Source organism: Hyalella azteca, unplaced genomic scaffold (genome assembly GCF_000764305.2).
Source record: "Hyalella azteca isolate HAZT.00-mixed unplaced genomic scaffold, Hazt_2.0.2 contig11293, whole genome shotgun sequence".
Lineage (NCBI taxonomy): Eukaryota > Metazoa > Arthropoda > Malacostraca > Amphipoda > Hyalellidae > Hyalella > Hyalella azteca.
This window is the reverse complement of record NW_025941294.1, coordinates 38,688-59,500: the sequence shown is the minus strand read 5'-3', so window position 1 is coordinate 59,500 and position 20,813 is coordinate 38,688. Positions and strand designations below refer to the sequence as shown.

At 38.5% G+C, this 20,813-nt stretch overlaps 1 protein-coding gene across 3 annotated transcripts in view; it reads right to left on the bottom strand.

Moving 5' to 3' along the window:
- Positions 1-5,721: 5,721 nt before the first annotated feature.
- LOC108667334 (procathepsin L) overlaps positions 5,722-20,813 on the bottom strand; it is a 31,555-nt gene continuing 16,463 nt past the window's right edge. For 2 of the 3 annotated variants that reach the window (XM_047882790.1, XM_047882789.1), the window contains exons 4-7: positions 8,890-9,081; positions 8,071-8,262; positions 7,662-7,827; positions 5,722-6,356 (exon numbers count right to left, since the gene is read on the bottom strand). In XM_047882790.1, coding sequence (XP_047738746.1) covers positions 6,151-6,356; positions 7,662-7,827; positions 8,071-8,262; positions 8,890-9,081 — 756 coding nt within the window. In that variant the 3' untranslated portion in view covers positions 5,722-6,150. Of the gene's footprint in view, positions 6,357-7,661; positions 7,828-8,070; positions 8,263-8,889; positions 9,082-10,856; positions 11,007-11,362; positions 11,456-12,881; positions 12,988-20,813 lie in introns of those variants that run through there. The other variant, XM_018154351.2, reaches the window with a different exon arrangement.

Here is a 20,813-nt window from a genome sequence, read left to right as displayed (position 1 = left end):
CGTCGAAGCTCTATTTATATCACTCGTTAGGCATAGCAGCTGACCTGCAGTTGGGCAGAGGCAGACTATCGTTACAATCTAAACAAAGGAAAATTTCCCGCAGTATTTCCGACCCTCTGTACACAGTCCGGGCGCGTTTCAGCAATAACACAAATTATTTTTTTTTCAAAATTGGAGGCAACTTCGTGCACTGCCACTATGGTGTCAGACGTCAAGTGTAGATTTTGTTTATGGTAATCCTATTTTTTCGGAGGAATAAAATATCATTGTTGGAATAATATATTTTTATAACCTCGTTCTGCTTATAAGTTATAACACGTAACCTGATTTTTTATTGGTAATATGGTTTTACATCTTAAATGTTCATTATGTTAATAAGATACAATATTTGTTAAATTGAATTTCATAAAACATTATCGAGTTTTGATTATGAACATGAAATCAATATACGAATGAGATTGTCCAACATTTTCTTATCATTCATTGTAATCTAATATCCTCTCGACCTGACAACATAATAAAAAAATCTCGCGACAATATCCAAAGAGTTGAATGTAGCAACATAGAAAAATAACTGCGCTGGTACGCCAATAAATGTTATCAATATTACTGCCTATGCTATCTATATATTTATATTAAAAGTAATTCAAATATGCAATAACAGTCCTAGTGGTAAGTGGTAAAGGTGATGTGTGGGTTGGCCGCAAGGAGCAGCTGTGGCTGTGATTGAGAAGGCAAAGTTAAATTTGCTGGGTGTGTAAAAGTTGAGAGAGTCAAGCAGGATGCAGGAATTGAACGTTGCCTATCGGAGAAGAAAATTACAAAAAATATTAATTTGAATATATCAATTGCAGATATATATCCCTTTTTTGCTTTAAGTGGTGGGTCACATTTGTCTGATTGAATTTATTTTTGTAGATAATTTAATGCAAATGGTGCTCGTTACTATGGTAAAAACAGTATACCCTTGAAAACACCGCTCTTCACAAATAAATATATTTCAGCCCCTAAAAGTTGGCTTGATTGTATTTTTCGAATATATTACATCAAGCGACGTGGATAGCAGAAGCGAAGGTCGGAACAGAGGCCTCCAAGACACCAATTTCAACAATCGAAGAGAAGGCAAGAAAATACCACCTTCACTATAGACACCATGTTCTATTGATATGGAAGCAATTATTGGTACAAATTAAAGAAAATCATTGGTTACACGTCTTCTACAGTTAGTTTCATGTGGCTACCCATGCTTTCTACAATATGATGTGCAGCATCGGTCGTAACGCTCGTTGAGAATATTGGCTGGTACAATGTTGCAATCATAAAAATTGTATTACTTAAGTTCAGATGCTGCTCTGTTCACCAATTTTACACAGATGCTTCATACCACTCTTCAATTTGCTTGAATATCTGAACAATATTTAGGAAAATGGTAGTTTTATTCACCGGGAGTTATCATTGTTGAATACAATCGTTATCATTTTTACACCGGGAGTTATCACCGGTACGGTCATCAGTAAGATACGGCCACAATTTCCATCAGCAAATTACGGACCAGGCAATAAATCCAGCAGCTATCTCAATCAATCGTCAGTTATGGAAAGATCGGGTTCCAAAGGCAGAATCCCTTTGTCACGAAAAGTTCAAGAATGGGCAACAGGCCATGCATGGGCCTATTTCTTCAATACCGACACACTTCTATTCTATTCTATTAAATAAGACATTTAAATCTCCAGGAAAGAAGAATCAATGCCAAGAGCATACAATGTTTTTCAATTGATAGACTGTTGTTCTTATTCGATTGTTGAGAATCATGCTATGGTAATGCAGCAAGATTATTTACACTATTAAAACTTAATGCTCACTCTGAGCATTAAATAAAGCAAAAATAATTTATGTTACAGAGTGCTACATCTTTTACAAAATATCGCCTATATTAAGAACTCGCTTTGTTTTTAGCCACAGCTGCACATGCAAGAAACTCGTAAATTCTTAAATTATGTTGAATCTAGATGTGCCTGAAATAATTATTTTTATTCAGTAAGATCTTAACTAAATAGGCAGCAAACGTTCAGCAACAAATCAAAATTTTGACGTCCAAAATATCATGATGTGATGATCTTGTTGTACGTACGTATACGTGACTTTACCGCCTTGCCTCGGCCCCAGCGATTCGACAGCGTAAGCCGAGCCACTATTGGGCGAGACGGCCAATTTCTGCGCCAATACATCGTCAGCCTCGCACTTATCGCCAGTGGAATGTCTTTGATTTCTGACCAGATAAAAGACCTTGCTCTAATCCTTGCAGTTTTAGCCGGTATAGCTGCAGTTTATAAGAATCCTAATTTTTGATTTTCTATGTTTAGTAAAATTTTTCCAAACAAAAGTTTAATTGACGCAGTTCCCTCGACCTACGGCTATAGCATTCGTTTTTAGACCAAGATACCGATGCCTGTTGTGCCCCGTGGAACCCAGCTATTTGGTTCATTTGATTTGTACTGTATCTTTCATGATTGATTATTTGGTAAAAATGTCGTTATAATGTATTTATAAATTTTACCTTATCCTTCCTTATGTATATTTTGTCGTTGCTTTCTAGAGAGTGTATGTCGTAAAAAAAGTCGTTTCTTGTCCTGTCTTGTTTTCTTGTGGAATGTTTCCACAAAGAATATCATGGCAGAACGTCTCTTTGCACTCAGAATACTCTATTTAAACAATTTCAATTTCTCGATGGTAGTTCTGGTTGCATGTTCTACACTGAACTTAGCCTCGCGCTACCAATTTATTAACATAAAGTATTTTTCCGTGATACTCTCTACTCTCGTGCTGTGTAGCCAGGGTTGCACGGGGCACCTGCCCAGGGAGCTGTTCACCTACCCACCCGGGCTGGGTTTTTTATTGTTAAAAAACCCGGGCTTTTATATAAACACGTTAAGTAAAAAGTTGGTTTAAAATAAAATTTTAGAATGAATCAAACTGATTTTAAAGTTTTGAACATCAAAAGCAAGACTATTTGATAGAAGCTGCCAAAGAAATACATATTTCGCTTTCTTGAACAAAAACATTATCTCATATATGTACTGAAAACCTCTATAAAAAGTCTACATGGATTTGGATCCTAGAAAGTTCCACACATTATGAAGCTTTACAAATGACACAAGGTCCCCTATCTTGCTCTATACAGTCATTTAGGACCAATCACAGTGACATGATTTAAAAAAATTAACACCTGAAAATTCCTTCATATCAAAGCTAATTTTGTGATTTGTCTAAATTCTTAGCAATTTTTGCCACATCATTGCTGGAGAAAGAGTTTAAGTTAAATATCTGACATAAGTGAAAGCAGCAAGCTCTCTGCTGTTGACGAAAATGGAGTGAAAGGCAGAAGAGCTGCATTTTGTCACCTTGACAACCACTCACTAAGACGAGAGCAGCTCGATATTTTAGGCGTCAGCTTCCATCGCGGCTTCTATACATTTCTAGGAAACAATAGAAATGCATATAATCATCAGGTAAAAAGACTATGATCGACTACACAAGAAACCAAATAATCGACTACACACAATATTCATTTCGCCCGACGACCCTCTTTTGTATTTGCATGCATACATGTTCGCACACTGCATGATTCGATTAGATGCCCAACAGTTCCCATGTCCGCAAGAAGGCTTAAGCTTTTATTAAACTCTGGCTGAACTTTGATACGTTAGGCTTGTTTTTTTTCGACGCCTAGCACCATCATTTTAAGGCATTGATTTCATAAATTCATAAAGCCTCGTTTCGTTGCCAAGTATTGAATATTTATCATCATCTAAAAGACGGGTGTGGTGGAAGCGTAACTATTTCACAACAACAATATATTAGCCTATCTGAAGAGATGTACATGTACACGAATCGATAACAGTGTGGATTGACGTGATAAAATCTATTACGTGCACTTTAATATGCGACGCTCAATTAATTTTTATGGAAGGCTTGTAGATAGAACGAGAAAATGAATTAGACGTCTGCTGCATGTCAGGTATAAATGTTTGTATTTTATAAGCGCCAAGTTTTAAAGTTGTTCACAGGGTGCAAACTGAAACTGGCGAGGGAGCCAACACCGCAGGGCTTCGTGGACGTCCACACAAACGTCCTTCTCCACTCCCACGTTGCGATGTTGTGTCAGAGCTCATTATATTAAGCTCTACCTGAAGACTGGGTTACGTGACTATAAGGTCGAGGGGGATTTTTAAGACACATCTGTATGATAACATCTCTTATATACGGGGTGGTTAAACAGGAGTACGATACAGAGGTATAAGCTTACGGCGTCGACCGTAAGGTCGGAGAACTCAACCGACACGTTACATCGCGTTACACGTTACATCACGTTACTTAAGGTTGCTAGCCCTTATATAGCATTCGCTTCCGCCCACAACTAAGGTATTGATCGCGTGATCTATCACGCATCTTCCAGATTCTGACTCATGTCACTAATCTCTATCAGATCAAGTGAGTATTAAGTCTCAATTACGTTATAAAAATTGTTATAGTAAATTATATTCATTACGTCTCAATTAGTTGTTGATTATAATGAGACGTCAGATTGACACCGGACAGTTGCACTGGAGGACGCTTGCCCATTGAGAGGTCTGGGGTCTCTCGACAACGACGTTTTCATACAACATGCCCATATCATATCAACCAAAGTATGACGATCTATAATTGGTACTCGAAGTTTTCACTATGATTGTATCGCATAATATTTATTCCCTATCGCTTGAAATTTTGTCCTTTCTTCTTTGTACGATTCGTAAATGCTCTAATATTTGAACATGAAGAAAGACAGTATATATAGGCACCCCTCTCCACAGCATTGCAACATCAATTGCTTGCAAATTGTTCAATGTTTTATTGACCAAGCATTGTAGGATTTTCGAGATTTTTCATCAGATCATTTTATTTCACTATGTTTTCAAGTGTTAGGATACGTATTGAAAAATTATTTAGGGTTAGGTTAAACCTCTCATCTCAACTTTATTTTCTTTCAATCTATATAGTGAGTGCTATCAGTTTTTATTTTGAATTCTCAATCGCTGACGGCAGCGTTTTAAAACCTCTTCATCTGTTCGTCGGCTTCTTGGTGCTGCGTTATCATTCATTGTTTGCGAAATCAGTGCCAATGCACTATTTACTACGTTATACCATTTACGTTCATGCATGCAGATGTGATACTAAATGTATTCTCAGATGTGTTTCCATTTATTGAGGGTAGCCCAGCTGTTCTTTGTATGATACCCGAGTTGCTTCAACGGAAAATTGATGCAATTATATTGTAAAAAATAGCTAGAGCGACATAAAGCAGTGACAAGGCAATTAAGACAGGCTAAGTTGGCGCTGTGAATGTTTGGTCGAAGCAGGATTGAAATACTTAAGTCGCACTCAAGCGTTAGACGACGGATTAAGAGATCAAGAAGATCCTAGAAGATTAAGATCAAGTCAAGCTCATATTAGCAAGGAGAATAATCGCGCACATTGGTGGACAACTATGGAAAACATCAAAATTCATGCGAGAATTGAATATACGTTTTGACTGACGAACAAGCGATTCAGTGTTGGAATAGTTACGCTCTTTGAGAGGTAAAGCCACTCCGATTTCGGTGGCCAGGATCAGCGTATCTGTGTTTTGGTTTGCTTCCAACGAATACGTTCACGTGAATAAGGTTAAAAATACACCAGACATGTCCGTACAAAATTATTTACTATAAACAGCAGGAGAGTGCGTCTTGAACAGCGCTTCATGATTAAAAAAATCTCAAGTTATAGATTGACAGTAAAATGCCCCTTTATGCTACGAAAATGCTTTTTAGAGAAAAAAAGGACACGTATGACGCCACGAAAATCGAGAGTTGTTGACAGAATTACCTGTATACTTGACCATTTTCGTTAGAATGAAGAAATTCAACAAAATAAATGAAGGCAGGAAATATTTGAAGTAAAATAACATAATAAAATGCCGGATAAGCTTCATCGTTTTCTCACTATGACCACCACACGCTGAGACAACTCCGTTTACCACACATACAGTAAGTCGACATAACGCGTGCAATACATTCTATTTAGCAATACAGGAACTAATTAATAATGTTACGGTAAGATCACTAGCATTAGCTACACAAGAGGATAGGACGCAGCAGTAGCTACACCGCACATGTTGTCGTCATTGCGCGCAAGTTTCATGTATCCCTTTTCTCCCCAAGACTCGGTCCATGAGTTCTTCACGAGCCAAAAGTCTTGGCCGTTCTCTGTTCCGTAGCCTACCACCAGCACGCCGTGGTCCAGGTCTTCGGTGGAGCATAACAGATCGATGTAGATACCTGCGAATTTGGACACAATTTAAATATACATCATAATGGGTTACGCTACAGACATCCTGGCCCATCCATGATCAGCAACTAATAAGAAACTTATTTTATCACTAACGATCAACTATGGCGGTAACTGTGTGTAGCTCAAAGTTAGTTTTAAAGATGCGATTGTTTTGCAGTTTGCAGTTTGATAAGGCACAGGATCAAGCATTTGTTGGCACAATTGCAACTTTCACTTCTACGCTTTCTATGCCCTTGCACTAACAGACAACAAATCTAAGAAAAACAACCTTAACTAATTGATACAAGAAATAGAAATTAGGAGCTAGCCTGAATAATTAGGGGAGCGTCTGGGTCCAAAATCGAAATTTCGGCTTTTCCGGTTTTTAGTCTCATATTAAAGCTTACATTCTAAGCTATCCAACTGTACCAAAACCATCTCTGTACGTTGATTTATGCGTTAAGGGCAGATCATGAAAGGGAGGGAGGTGGGGGAGTTCTTCAACAAATTAGATGGGGGAAATTAGTGGCCGAGCACTATAAATAGACTGTCTGCTAGAGCTGAGCTTCATTAGCCCGACTGGTGTCCTATGGGGTGCTGTGCTAGCAGTTGCTCCCACCACCCTTGACTGGAATCAAGCTCCTGTAACGCTCAGTTTCGTAGCCTTGCTACATTGAGTGGCTATTCCTATGCGCGCGGGACTTTGTCGAGCTGTCCTGAAAAGTTAACATTTTGTCAGGGCAAACCTATCTCCTCCTATAGTTTTGAAGCTACAGCAATGGGAGATATACCATTCGATTCGTAATTAAAATATCTATCAATTCGTCGTAGTTTTTTTTCGAATTTCGTTATATTTTTGAAAATATTTTGAAAAAAGGGTGCGGAAATTGAAAAAAAAACGAAAATTTTTCGAAAAATTTTGAAAAAATGCTCCCACTTCCACAAAAATTCGAAATTCGAAAAAAGCTACAACGAATCGATAGATATGGTCCTTACGCATCGAATGATATGCGTATCGATGTTGTAGCTTCAAAATCCTAGGAGGACCCCTTTTTTGGCCGTTTTCTAAGAATTTCACCTTTTCTTTGATTTTTTTGAAAAATTCACACGAACAAAAAAGTCTTAGAATTCTCTTTTACATATGTGTACCAAGTTTCAAAACGATCCGTCTGTAAACAAAAAAGTTTTTTCACCACCCAGACGCTCCCCTTAACCGGGATCTCCAGAGAAGCCAATTTGAACTTTCCCGACTAAAAATTGCAGACATTGGAAAGGTGACCATGTATAGCAAAATTCATAACAGTGTATGTCACCTGAGCTATAAAATTGGAATTCGTTGCTGGATGCGTCCATAGCAATGGACACAGGACCCAAGGTGGCCACGGCTGCCTTCAGCGCATCCTCGTTGCCGCTCTCGATGTCCACGAAGCCTGTGTCTTCGGCGCCTACGTCATTCCTCTTGAACTCGCAATCACCATCCTGTTCATGAGTTTATTTATGATATAATTTTATTTCCAACTTCACATCAACTTTAAATATTAAGTGACACACATATTGTCAACTTTCTATTATATGTTTTTGTAGTTAATAACATTATTTATAAATAATCAATATTAAAAATATCTATCGACAATCATGTCCGAGGAAAGCACAATAATTACGGTTTGATCATGATACTGGCGCCCGACCCATTCAAGCACACAAATAGAATTACGGACTAACCTCGGCTGTGTATGGATATGATTCCTCGGTGTCGATGCCGTCGTTATCTTTTATGTACTGGAAAGCGAAGTCCATGAGGCCGCCATTGCAGCCATCGTTACCGTAGTCGAACGAGCAGTCCACCAGGTTCTGTTCAGACAGACTCACCAGCTGGCCCGTCTTGCGGAAGTGCTGGCCTTCCAATGATCCCGTCTAGTATCAGAAGAGATACAGGTACAATTATCGAACAATAAACCTACAAAGCGTTAGCGTGAATAAGTCTGTTAAGCCTGGATACAAACTAGTTTGACATCACCCTTTGGTTCATACTATTGATAACTTTTCTTGATAGTCATCGCCCATCACTAAAGGAATTATCATTATATCATGTACGACATTTTAACCAATATACGTACTTCCTAGATGGAAATTCTACCGTAAAATAATGAACCTGTATAACTTTGAATACATGTGAAGTTCTTTCTGAAACTTAGCGTCAGATTAGCCTTAATCCAGTAGGCGAACACTCCAGACATGGGACAGATTTTCGCAAATCCAAAAAATTTTCTAACTCATATAACCGAAAATTTTGTAAAACATTTCAAATACGAGTAAGTGTAATTTCAAGTCTGATATGTGGATGGTAACTCCAGAAAAAATGACCACATCGCGATTACCTTAAAGTATAAAAAAGGTGTGTTTTTTATGTGGCTTGACGTTTGGCGGAGAAACTTCACATAAATTTATAGTTCTAAGTATGATTTTGACAGCTAAAAAATTTCCAATTAGTTTATGAATTTTCAATGAAAATAAGTGTATTTTCTAGTTATACTGACGTACCGCGGAGAAAGCCCAGCACGAGCCACATTGGCCCTGGTCCTTGACGGGAGTGACTGCCCCCTTGGTGCGCCAGTCCACGGAATCGGGGAGCGTCACGTCGCTGTTGGGCACCACGAAGCGCGATGCCTCGTAGGTTCTGTTCATGCTATTGCCTCGATAGCCGTTCATCGTGTGCACGAACTCGTTATGCAGCTGTGAAGAAGTTCGATGAAATTAGAAGTTCGATGCTGCATAACAAAGAAGGAAGCCTACGCAGCGTTATTTACAGACTCGCAGCGATGCTGACTATAACCTATACGCAAGAGCTCGAAATCAAGCTAAAGAAAGCTGTCGCACCACAGTAAAAACACTCGAAAAAAGTATTGCTACAAATGCAAAAAAGAACCCGAAAGCCTTCTTTTTGTACGCTAGCTCGAAGTGCAAGATGAAGGATGGTGTTTCTGATTTAAAAGTAGATCAACGAAAGATATCCTCTGATGAGGGCAAGGCTAATGTACTTAATCTTTTTTCAGTAGCGTATTCACTGAAGAAGACTTTAACAGTATTCCAGCTATTGAGGAGCGCCCAGTCGGCTCTAAATTAACAAATTTTGAAATACAAGAAGAAGAGGTTCTCATGCGCCTTATCGCTGTAAATCAAAACAAATCATGTGGACCAGACCGCTTCCACCCAAGATTAATCAAAACAAGGAGTGAGCAACTGTCCTAGCCGGCCCTCTGACGTCATTTTTTCGAAAAACTTTAAACGAAGGGATCTTGCCGGCAGACTGGAAAGAAGCTCAAGTGACACCATTGTTCAAAAAAGGTGACAAAAGCTGCCCGGGCAACTATCGCCCTGTCAGTTTGACAAGTGTCATTTGCAAGGTAATGGAATTTGTTGTGAGGGATGGATTGATAGATCATTTGACTGCTAATAATCTCCTATCAGTCTGTCAACATGGCTTTATTGCCGGGAGATCCTGCACCACTAACCTCTTGTCTACTCTAAACGAATGGACCCGCCTGCTGGACGAAAGGGAGCCAGTAGATGCAGTGTACCTTGACTTTGCTAAGACATTTGACAGTGTCCCACATGAGCGGCTGTTGCGTAAATTGAAGTCTTTTGGAATTGAGAGTAATGTACTCGAATGGATCAGAGATTTTCTAGTGGGGAGCCGACAACGTGTAAGTATTAATGGGTCCGTTTCAGACGGGGCTTCAGCGCGCAGCGGCGTGCCACAAGGAAGCGTTCTCGGGCCTATTCTATTCGTTGCGATTATAAACGATCTGCCAGAAGCTGTGTCTAGCGTTTGCTCGATATATGTTCAGTCTTAAAATGCCTAGCAAATTACGGACCAGGCACGAAGTTCAGCAGCTATCTCAATCAATCGTCAGTTATGGAAAGATCGGGTTCCAAAGGCCGGATCCCTTGTGAAACAAGTCACAAAAAATTTAAGAATCGGCAACAGGCCATATGGGCCTATTTTCTTCAATGCCTATACTTCTATTCTATTCTATAATACAGTGTTTCAGGCATAGAAGGCAACGGCTGCAATGACGCGTTAATAGAGAAACATATATATCCTTATTATTTAAGCTTACATGTTAATGGTTAGAGTATACGATCGTATCGCAGATGTATTATCATGCATAATTGTACTCCATGTCTCATGGAACTTTACTAACGTAAAAAGTAATCCATGGGAGTAAATTATTAAACTGGAAAACAATGATTAAGGCGTCATCGAACCGAATTTTTAAACGTACATTCGATAATCATCAAAAGTAGCCCAGCCGTCCTGTATTTCTGAAGTATTGTCAAATGACATTTACAGGGTGATGGTTCAACAGATGATAACTTTTCGCCGGTTCATAATTCAATCAAAATAACTTTGACGTGGTCACGTGGACCAAAGTTCTTCACATTGAATGCAAGAACATTTGTGAACAGTCGCAAAAACCTAATGCAACGCAGTTATATGAACTCACCATATCTCCAAAGTGATTCATTTTCAAGTCGTATGTGCGCTCTCCTTTGTTGTACAGTTGGTTGTGCCTTTCAATCTTCATCTTGTTCTCGGCGAAGACTTTCAGGCGGAAGGCTTCTTCCACGGGCTCATACTTCTTGTTGTAGACGAGCTGAGGCAGGAAAAACTTTGCACTTGTTTGTTGTGTTCAGAAGTGTGCTATGTATAATACTTCAACTGGTTGCTCGCATCACCAATCAATTTAAATTTCGAAGCCAAGAAGCATGCCAAATATATTAGATTTTAATAAAAATGCTACCTTGACGGAGCTCCAATGTCTGTTCGTGTGGTGACAAAGCAAATATAGAATTTTTGATGCAATTTAGTTTGTCATATAAATCTCTCTTAGCGTAGTTGACATGTGAAACTTACGAACTGGATAGAGAAGGTCCAACATTTATACCATTAATCAACATTGAAAAGAATGCCTCAAGAAATCACTTGCAAGTCAAAACGAGTTCTTGATACCTTGAATGACTCCCATTCCTCTTTGACTTCATCGTAATAAGGCGCAGCACAGGCAGCAGCGGCCAAGCCCAGGAGCAGCACCGCCAAACGCATCTGCAATCCAAATCCAGACATGTTTTATGCCAATTACATATAATTCAGGGAGCACTTAATTTTTTTCCGCGACTACAATTTTATTTAAGGGGGGGTATACCCTCCAGAAAAACTTCCACATTTACACATGGATCTTTCTGAAAACTTCACACATATATGTAAAACCAAAATACAAGAACATTTTGTTCGAATGATTTTTCGGAAAAATTAATAGAAGCGTGAAATTCATAACAAACTTACAAAAAAAGGGGGTACTTTAGAAATCTATCTCCTCCTAGGGTTTTCAAGCTACAACATTGAAACGCATATCATTCGAGGCGTAAAGACCATATCAATCGAGTAACGAAGCCTGATTTTTGATTTTTGCCTTAGTTTTTTACACGCATTTTTCCGTTTTCTTCTCATTTTCTTCAAATTTTTCCCCCTCCCCTCCCATTTTGATTCCAAACTATGCACAAATAAAAAGAAAAGGCTTCGTTACTCGATAAATATGGTCTTTACGAATCGAATGGTATAGGTATGTCTCATCGCTGTAGCTTTAAAACTCTAGGAGGAGATAGGTTTGCCATGACAATAACTGTGAATGTTCAGGAGAGCGCGACAAAGTCCCGCCCGCATCACAATAGGCACTCAATGTAGCAAGGATACGAAACTAAACGTTTCTGGAGCTTGATTCCACTCAAGGATGGTAGGCAATGACATACATACCTCCACATACAACGCCAGGCGGGTTTCTGAGCTGCACCTCAAGCAAACACTGTATTTATAGTGCTGGGCAGCGAATTAGTTCCTATCTAATTTCTTAAAGAACTCCTCCACCCGCCCCCCTTTTATGATCTGTCGTGAAAGCATAAATCAACGTACAGAGATGGCAATGGTACCGTTGGATAGGGCAGAATGTCAGCTTCAAGATGAGACTAAAAACCGAAAAAGCCAAATCCGAAAATTTTAGGGTATACCCCCCCTTAAATTTAAATTGTGGAGTTGTCGCCACTCGTACGCCTACCGTCTCCAGGGTATTAAGACCCATCGCAGAAAAACTGGATGGTCTCTTGCTGGCGAAAAATCCACCTATATACATTTAGGCACAGCTGTGAAGACAGACCGATATGTTCGGTATATGAAGTATCTACTTGATATATCGTTTTTTTATGATTAAAATAAGCGTTGGTGCGAGTGATGTAGTGTTAAACAATACATGACGCAATACAGCAATACATCTTGTATTATATGCTATATAAATTTTATGCATGTGAGCCTTGGGGAACATTAATTTAGAGCCAACAACTCAGAACAGCGGGCAATGTTTTCTGATTGGGGAAATTTTGATTAATACTCCCTGACAGTAAAAAATCGTTCAAATCAAAGTGCTTAGGATAAAGAGAAGCTTAAACAGAAATAACTTATTATGTATTGGGCATCATACCTTTGGCAAAAGTCGAGAAGTTTCGAACTTAGAAGACGAGATGATACCAATTACTTTCAGTTCACGAAATCGAAAGCTGATCGTCGACTATCCCTGCACCGGCATTTGCTTTATGACGGTAGGCAGCGTTGAAGCTCTATTTATATCACTCGTTAGGCATAGCAGCTGACCTGCAGTTGGGCAGAGGCAGGCTATCGTTACAATCTAAACAAAGGAAAATTTTCCGCAGTATTTCCGACCCTCTGTACACAGTCCGGGCGCGTTTCAGCAATAACACAAATTATTTTTTTTTCCAAAATTGGAGGCAACTTCGTGCACTATGGTGCCAGAAGTTAAGTGTAGATTTTGTTTATGGTAATCCTATTTTTTTCGGAGGAATGAATATCATTGTTGGAATAAAATGTTTTTATAACCTCGTTCTGCGTATAACCTGTTACTTGGTTTTAGTTTTTTATTGGTGACATGGTTTTGCATCTTATATGTTCATTACGTGAATAAGTTATAATATTTGTAAAATCAAATTTCTTAAGGCATTTTCGAGTTTTGATTGTGAACATGAAATCAACTTGTTAATTAGATTGTCCAAAATTTGTATATCATTCATTGTAAATCCTGTTTACTTGACACTATAATGAAAAAATCTCTCGACAATATCTAACAACTTGAATGCAGCAACATAAAAAAATAACTGCGCTAGTACGCCAATAAATGTTATCAATATTACTGCCTATGCTATCTATATATTTATATTAAAAGTAATTCAAATATGCAATAACAGTCCTAGTGGTAAGTGGTAAAGGTGATGTGCGGGTTGGCCGCAAGGAGCAGCTGTGGCTGTGATTGAGAAGGCAAAGTTAAATTTGCTGGGCGTGTAAAAGTTGAGAGAGACAAGCAGGATGCAGGAATTGAACGTTGCCTATCGGAGAAAAAATTACAAAAAATATTTATTTGACTATAGCAATTGCAGATATTTATCCCTTTTTCTGCTTAAAGAGGTAGGTCACATTTGTTTCATTTAATTTATTTTTGTAGATAATTTAATGCAAATGGTGATCGTCACTGTAGTAAAAACAGTATACCCCTGGAAACACCGCTCTTCACAAATAAATATATTTCAGCCCCTAAAAGTTGGCTTGATTGTATTTTTCGAATATATTACATCAAGCGACGTGGATAGCAGAAGCGAAGGTCGGAACGGAGGCCTCCAAGACACCAATTTCAACAATCGAAGAGAAGGCAAGAAAACAACACCTTCACTATAGACACCATGTTCTATTGATATGGATGCAATTATTGGTACAAATTAGAGCAAATCATTGGTTACACGTCTTCTTCAGTTAGTTTCATGTGGCTACCCATGCTTTCTACAATATGATGAGCAGCATCGGTCGTAACACCCGTTATGAAATATTGGCATTGGCATATGTTGCAATCATAAAAATTTTATTTCTTAATTTCAGATGCTGCTCTATTCATCAAATTCAAAACAGATGCTTCATAACAATCTTCAATTTTCCTAAATATCTAACAATATTTACGAAAATAGTAGTTTATTCATTAAATAAGATATTTAAATCTCCTGGAAAGTAGAATCAGTGCCAGGTGCATACAATGTTTTCCAATTGATAAATTGTAGTTTTTTATTGTTGAAAATTATGCTATGGTAATGCAGCAAGATTATTTACAGTGTTAAAACTTAATCCTGTAACTGGGCATTAAATAAAGCATAAATAATTTACGTTACAAAGTGCTACATCTTTTACACAACATCGCCTATATTTTAAAATCGTTTTGTTTTTAGCCACAGCTTTACATGCAAGAAACTCGTAAATTCATCAATTACGTTGAATCTAGATGTGCCTGAAATACTTACTTTTATTCTGTTAAATCTTTCCTAAATAGGCAACGAACGTTCAGCAACAAATACAAATTTTAACATCCAAAATATCACTATTTGATGGTTTAAAGTGGGCCTATTTAGATATCCTAAATATTCAAGCTGCTAATGTAAAATAGTCATTAACTCAGTGTAATTTTTTATAATCATATTTGATTTTCAACAATTATTTTGATCGGCTAGCAGTGTTAAGTATGACTTAATTAATTATTAGACTGCTAATGACTGCTATTACGCACATTTTTTGTCAAGTCAATTCAGCGGCAATTGTTTAATCAACGGTGTCTGGCTAGTTGTACTAGAGAAAATCAAGAGCGGACAAAAAATTTTGAATGATTTTTTTCCGTATTCTGCTAGAAGTTAAACATTTGCATCATCTAATTTAGCGCACTTAGATGAATAACAGATCAATTAAAAAATGTAAATAACATGTTTTTATGTAAGCTCAGAATCACTTATCAAAGTTCAGTCATGGTTTAACCAAGGCCTTAGGCCTGCTTGCTAACAAGGGGACTACCATCGTCAGGATATCAAATCTAATCATGCACGGGGAAAATACTGACGGTAAATACTAAATTTCTTCTAACTGATAAGAATTCGATGTTCCTAAAGCTTTCACAGGAAGCATCAAATGATGAACAAATCTAGTTGTTTGAAATTGTATTAACTTCAGCATACTTGACGAAAATGTCCAGTCTTACTCGCATCAACTCGAATTTCCTCGTCTTTCTCCTCTCGCTGTGAATAACTTTTCTACCCTCTATGTACACTGCAAAAGGTGTTGGCAAACCGTCAGCTTGCCTTGGCCAAACAATTTTCGGCTTTTATCTAGAAAAAATGATCGTTATTGACAGTGAAGACATTGGCAAAGAAGTTATTTATCAATTAATTTTTAACTTTGGTTCATGAGAGTAAATTTTTAAACAGATTCCCTGCAACTTTGCCTGCAAAAAAAAAAAAAAAATATCGCGACGACGCCGAAATCTTCAAATTTCGGATTGTTTTTAATCATGTTGTAGTGACTTTTGGAATCACTGTTAGAAGTGACATAAATTACGTCATCACATTTGCATGAAAGGCTTCGTTAAAAAATATTACAGAATGAGTGACAGTAACTCAGTGTAAATTAACAAAGTGCAGTAAAGGTTTTTTGTCCTTTCAGAGTCGTGAGCGGCTGCGCCGCAAACCTTTTTCTGTGACAGCTCTTTGCTGCGTATCATCTCGTCACATTCACAACTCGCAGCAATGCAGAAACAGCTACGGGAATGGGTAGTTCATTTTCAACGTATTCTTGGCCAACGGCGCTTCTTGTCTGGCCAACAGTTGTACGTACGTGACTTTACCGCCTTGCCTCGGTCCCAGCGATTCGACAGCGTAAGCCGAACCACCATTGGCGAGACGGCCAATTTCGTCTGCCTAGCGCTTAATCGCCAATGGAACGTCTTTGATTTCTGACTAGATAAAAGGCCCTTCTCTAATCTTTGCTAGCCAAAGGCGGTATAGCTCCAGTTTGTAATGATCATCATTTTCGATTTTCTATGTTTTTTTCGAATTTTTTTTTTCGAAATTTTTTTTCGAAAAAAACGTAATATTGACGCAGGTCCCTCGACCTACGGCTGCACCATTCGTTTTTAGATCTAGATGCCGGTGCCTATTGTGCCCCGTGGAACCCAGCTATGTGGTTCATTTGATTTGTTCCTTACCCAAATAAAAATTAAGGGTGGAGCACCGATGATTATAGGTGGCGATAGCAGATTATAGGTGGCGTAACGGTGGGTGGCCAGATCTGCCGAAAATCGTCAATAAAACACCAATAAATCGAAAGAGTGGCGAGTATAGGTGGGAGCCATCGATGAATCATCGATGATTTATAGGGTCTGAAACATCTATGGCTCATTGCAGACAAATCTCTTGTGAGCCACCGATAACCGTTTGCCCTAACTGCACAGTGCACGAAGGTATTTGCCACTGTAATTTATCCAACGTAGAGAGGTGTTTTTGGGTTGCAGGTCATTCGAGATTAAGACGAAACCATGACTTGTGCTTGGCGTTCTGACGTTCGTTCGGCGTTCTGAGACGAAACGTTCGGTGTGCTTAGCATTTAAGATTAAGTTCTGTTAAGAAAATTTAGCGTGAATTCAGTAGGTACGAGTAAAACTGACAGATAGAAGCAAGGTGTTTGGTGCCAATGGGCAGTTATTGGCGGAAGGAGAGCTTTACGTTTAGGGGGGCCATAGGCAGGTTATAGGTATGGTAAAGGTGGTGCACGCCACCCTTAATTCACTGTATAAATCAAAGCTGCTCCACCTATGGCGTCCGCCTATAGCCATCATAAAAACATAGGTGCTCCACTCTTAATTTTTATTTGGGTAATATGTCATGGTTGATTATTTGGTAAAAATGTCGTTAAATTTATAATTAATACCTTATCCTTCCTTATGTATATTTTGTCGTTGCTTTCTAGAGAGTGTATGTCGTAAAAAAGTCGTTTCTTGTCCTGCCATGGCGGTGCTTCTGAGAATAATGTTTCCACAAAGAAAATCATGGCAGATAAGTCTCTTTACACTCGGATTACTCTATTTAAACAATTTCAACTTCTCGATGGTAATTCTGGTTGCATGTTCTACACTGAAATAAGCCTCGCGCTACCAATTTCTTTCTGTGCTACTTTCTACTCTTTTTTTCTGTGCTACTCTCTACTCTCGTATTTTTCTGTGCTACTCGCTACTCTCGTGCTGTGAAACCAGGGTTGCACTGGGCACCTGCCCGGGGAGCTGTTCACCTACCCACCCGGGCTGGGTCTTTTATTGCAAAAAAACGGGTTCTTATATAAACACGTTGAGGTAAAAGTGGGTTTAAAATAAAACTTATGAATGAATCAAATTGATTTTGTCGTTTTGAACTTCAAAAACAATAATATTGGATAGAAGCCATACCAAGAAAATATCTATTAAGCTTTATTGAACAAAAACATTCATCTCATGTGTATACTGCAAGCCTCTATAAAAAGCCTACATTTATTGGAATCCTAGACAGTCCCACACAGTATAAAGCTTTACAACTGATACAAGGTTCCCTAACTCGCTCAAAAGTCATTTAGGACCTATCACAGTGACATGATTTTAAAAAAATGACCACCTGAAAACTCCTTCATATCAAAGCTTATCATGAGATTTCGTCTGAATTCTTAGCAATTTTTGTCACATCATTGCTTGAGAAAGAGAGTTTAGGGCATATATCTGACATAATACTGAAAGCAGGAAGCTCTCTGCTGTTAAAGAAAGTGGAGTGAAATACAGAAGAGCTGCATTTTGGGGGGGAGGTATACCCTCCGGAAAAACTTTTTTGTTTACGGACGGATCACTCTGAAACGTGGTACTCATATGTAAAACAGAATTCTAAGACATTTTTGTTCGTGTGATTTTTTCGGAAAAATTGATAGAAAACGTGAAATTCTTAGAAAACGGAAAAAGGGGTACTACGGAAAAGCCTACTCCTCCTAGTTTTAAAGCTACAGCGATGAGACATATACCATTCCATTTGTAAAGACCATACCAATCGAGTAACGAAGCCCGATTTTCTATTTTTGCCTTAGTTTTTTTTATACGCATTTTTCCATTTTTCTCATTTCCCCCACCCCCCTTCCCCCCATTTTGAATCCAAACTATGCACAAATCTAAAAAAGGACTTCGTTACTCGATAGGTATGGTCTTTACGAATAGAATGGTATATAACTCATCGCTGTAGCTTCAAAACTCTAGGAGGAGTAGGCTTTTCCGCGACAATAAGTTAAACTTTTCAGGACGGCGCGACAAAGTTTCGTGCGCCTCGAAATAGGCACTCAATGTATCATGGATACCAAACTACAGGCTTCTGTAGCTTAATCCACTCAAGGATGCTGGCAGCGACTTGTAGCGCACCTCTCCGTACAAAGTTAGGAGGGTGTGATGGCAGTGGTACCATTGGAAAGAGCAGAATTTCAGCTTTAAGATGAGATTAAAACCCAAAAATGCCAAATCTGAAAATTTTAGGGTATACCTCTCCCTTAGGGCAAATATCTGACATAATACTGAAAGCAGGAAGCTCTCTGCTGTTAAAGAAAATGGAGTGAAATACAGAAGAGCTGCATTTTGTCACCATGACTACCACTCGCGAAGACGAGAACAGCTCGATACTTCAGGCATCAGCTTCCATCGCAGCTACTATACATTTGTAAGAAACAATATAAATGCATATATTCATCAGGTAAAAAGACTATAACCGACTACACAAGAGGGTAGGATGCTTCTGTGGCCACACCGCACATATTGCCGGCATTGCGGGCAATTTTGATGTATCCCTTTTCTCCCCAAGACTCGCCCCACGAGTTCTTCACGAGCCAAAAGTCTTGGCCGTTCTCTGTTCCGTAGCCCACAACCAGCACGGCGTGGTCCAAGTATATAGAGGAACATCTCGGATCGTTATAAATGCCTGCGAATTTGAACACAATATTAAAAGTAACGTCCAAAGAGGTAACGGAACAGGTATATTTTCCATCAATAAGCAATTGCTTGAACTGAACATTACACTGTTTTAATAATGATATCTACCTAGAAATTCGCTGTGGACGTCATCACTGTGCAATTTTCAGTTTGATGAGAAATGGGATAAAATTTTTCTGAGAATTTGAATCGTGCTTTCAGCGCTTTGAACGCAGCTATACAATAAAGACTACAAATCTTGGGCAAAACAACGTTACTTCATTAATACAAGTAATAGAAGTTAGGATTCTTCCTACACAATCGAAAGGTCATAAGTGCGCAAGTTCGATCTTTATTTCATTTGCAGCCCAAGTTACCATAGGGTTGCGAGCAGTCCACCAGGTTTTGTACCGACAGTGTCACAAGCTGGCCCGTCTTGCGGAAGTGCTGACCTTCCAACGATCCCGTCTGGTACAGGAGCAAAACAGGCAGAATAATCGATCTTTATAAATGTACAATGCGTTTAGTGGGGTTAACCCTGTCTATTGATGTCATAATATTGTCATTACTAGTAAGAAAAATATTCCCATCAACGTTTAAAAAAGTATGATTACATAATTTAATTATATTAAATCCAATAAGTTTTGTAGCCGGTGCATCCAGTACCAGATAGTGAACCGGGATAATTCTTGTGAATAAAAAAAGATCTATTTGTAACTCACCGTCTCATCAGCATCTACTCTAAATCAAAGACTAAAAAAAATTGTTTCAAAATTTTTTCAAAACATCAGCTAGATCGCCACAATAAAACGTCTAAGTACACAATATAAATTCCACTGAATGGAATATCAACTTCGAAGTATGAATAATATCTGCTGAACAGTTTACTAGATTGTGATTTTTTAATAAGAAAAATATAGTTAGTGTCTGATGTGGGCCAAACGTACTGCAGAGAAAGCATAGCACGAGCCACATTGGCCCTGGTCCTTGACGGGAGTGACGGCCCCCTTGGTGCGCCAGTCCACGGAATCGGGGAGCTTCACGTCGCTGTCAGGCGCCACGAAGCGCGATGCTCCGTAGGTTCTGTTCATGCTATTACCTCGATAGCCGTTCATCGTGTTGACAAACTCGTTATGCAACTGTAAAACAAATGCACATCAAGTTTAATATTAAATTGTTGCTTACATAATAAATTTTAAAAATCCTTTTGAAATGAAGTGTATCAGCCACTTTGTACATGTGAACAAAAAATAACTACTGTTGAACTCAAATGAGGAGAGCAATTTAGTATTCAAATATAATTGCCAATAAAATTGTTCTGAGGCAAGATTATGTCAGAATTGTATTTTCTCTATAAAGGTTCCAGACGTTGGCAGCGAATCTTTCAAAAGGGAATAAATAAAAAAATGAAAATTGTTAAACGAACGTCATCAAATGGAGATTGTTGAACGAACATTATATAATCATCAAAATTAGTCAGGCAGTCTTGCATTCTTGAATAATCCTGTGAATGTTCACAACGTGACGGTTCAATCGATGTAACCCTTCTCACCGTTGACGACTGAATCATAATTT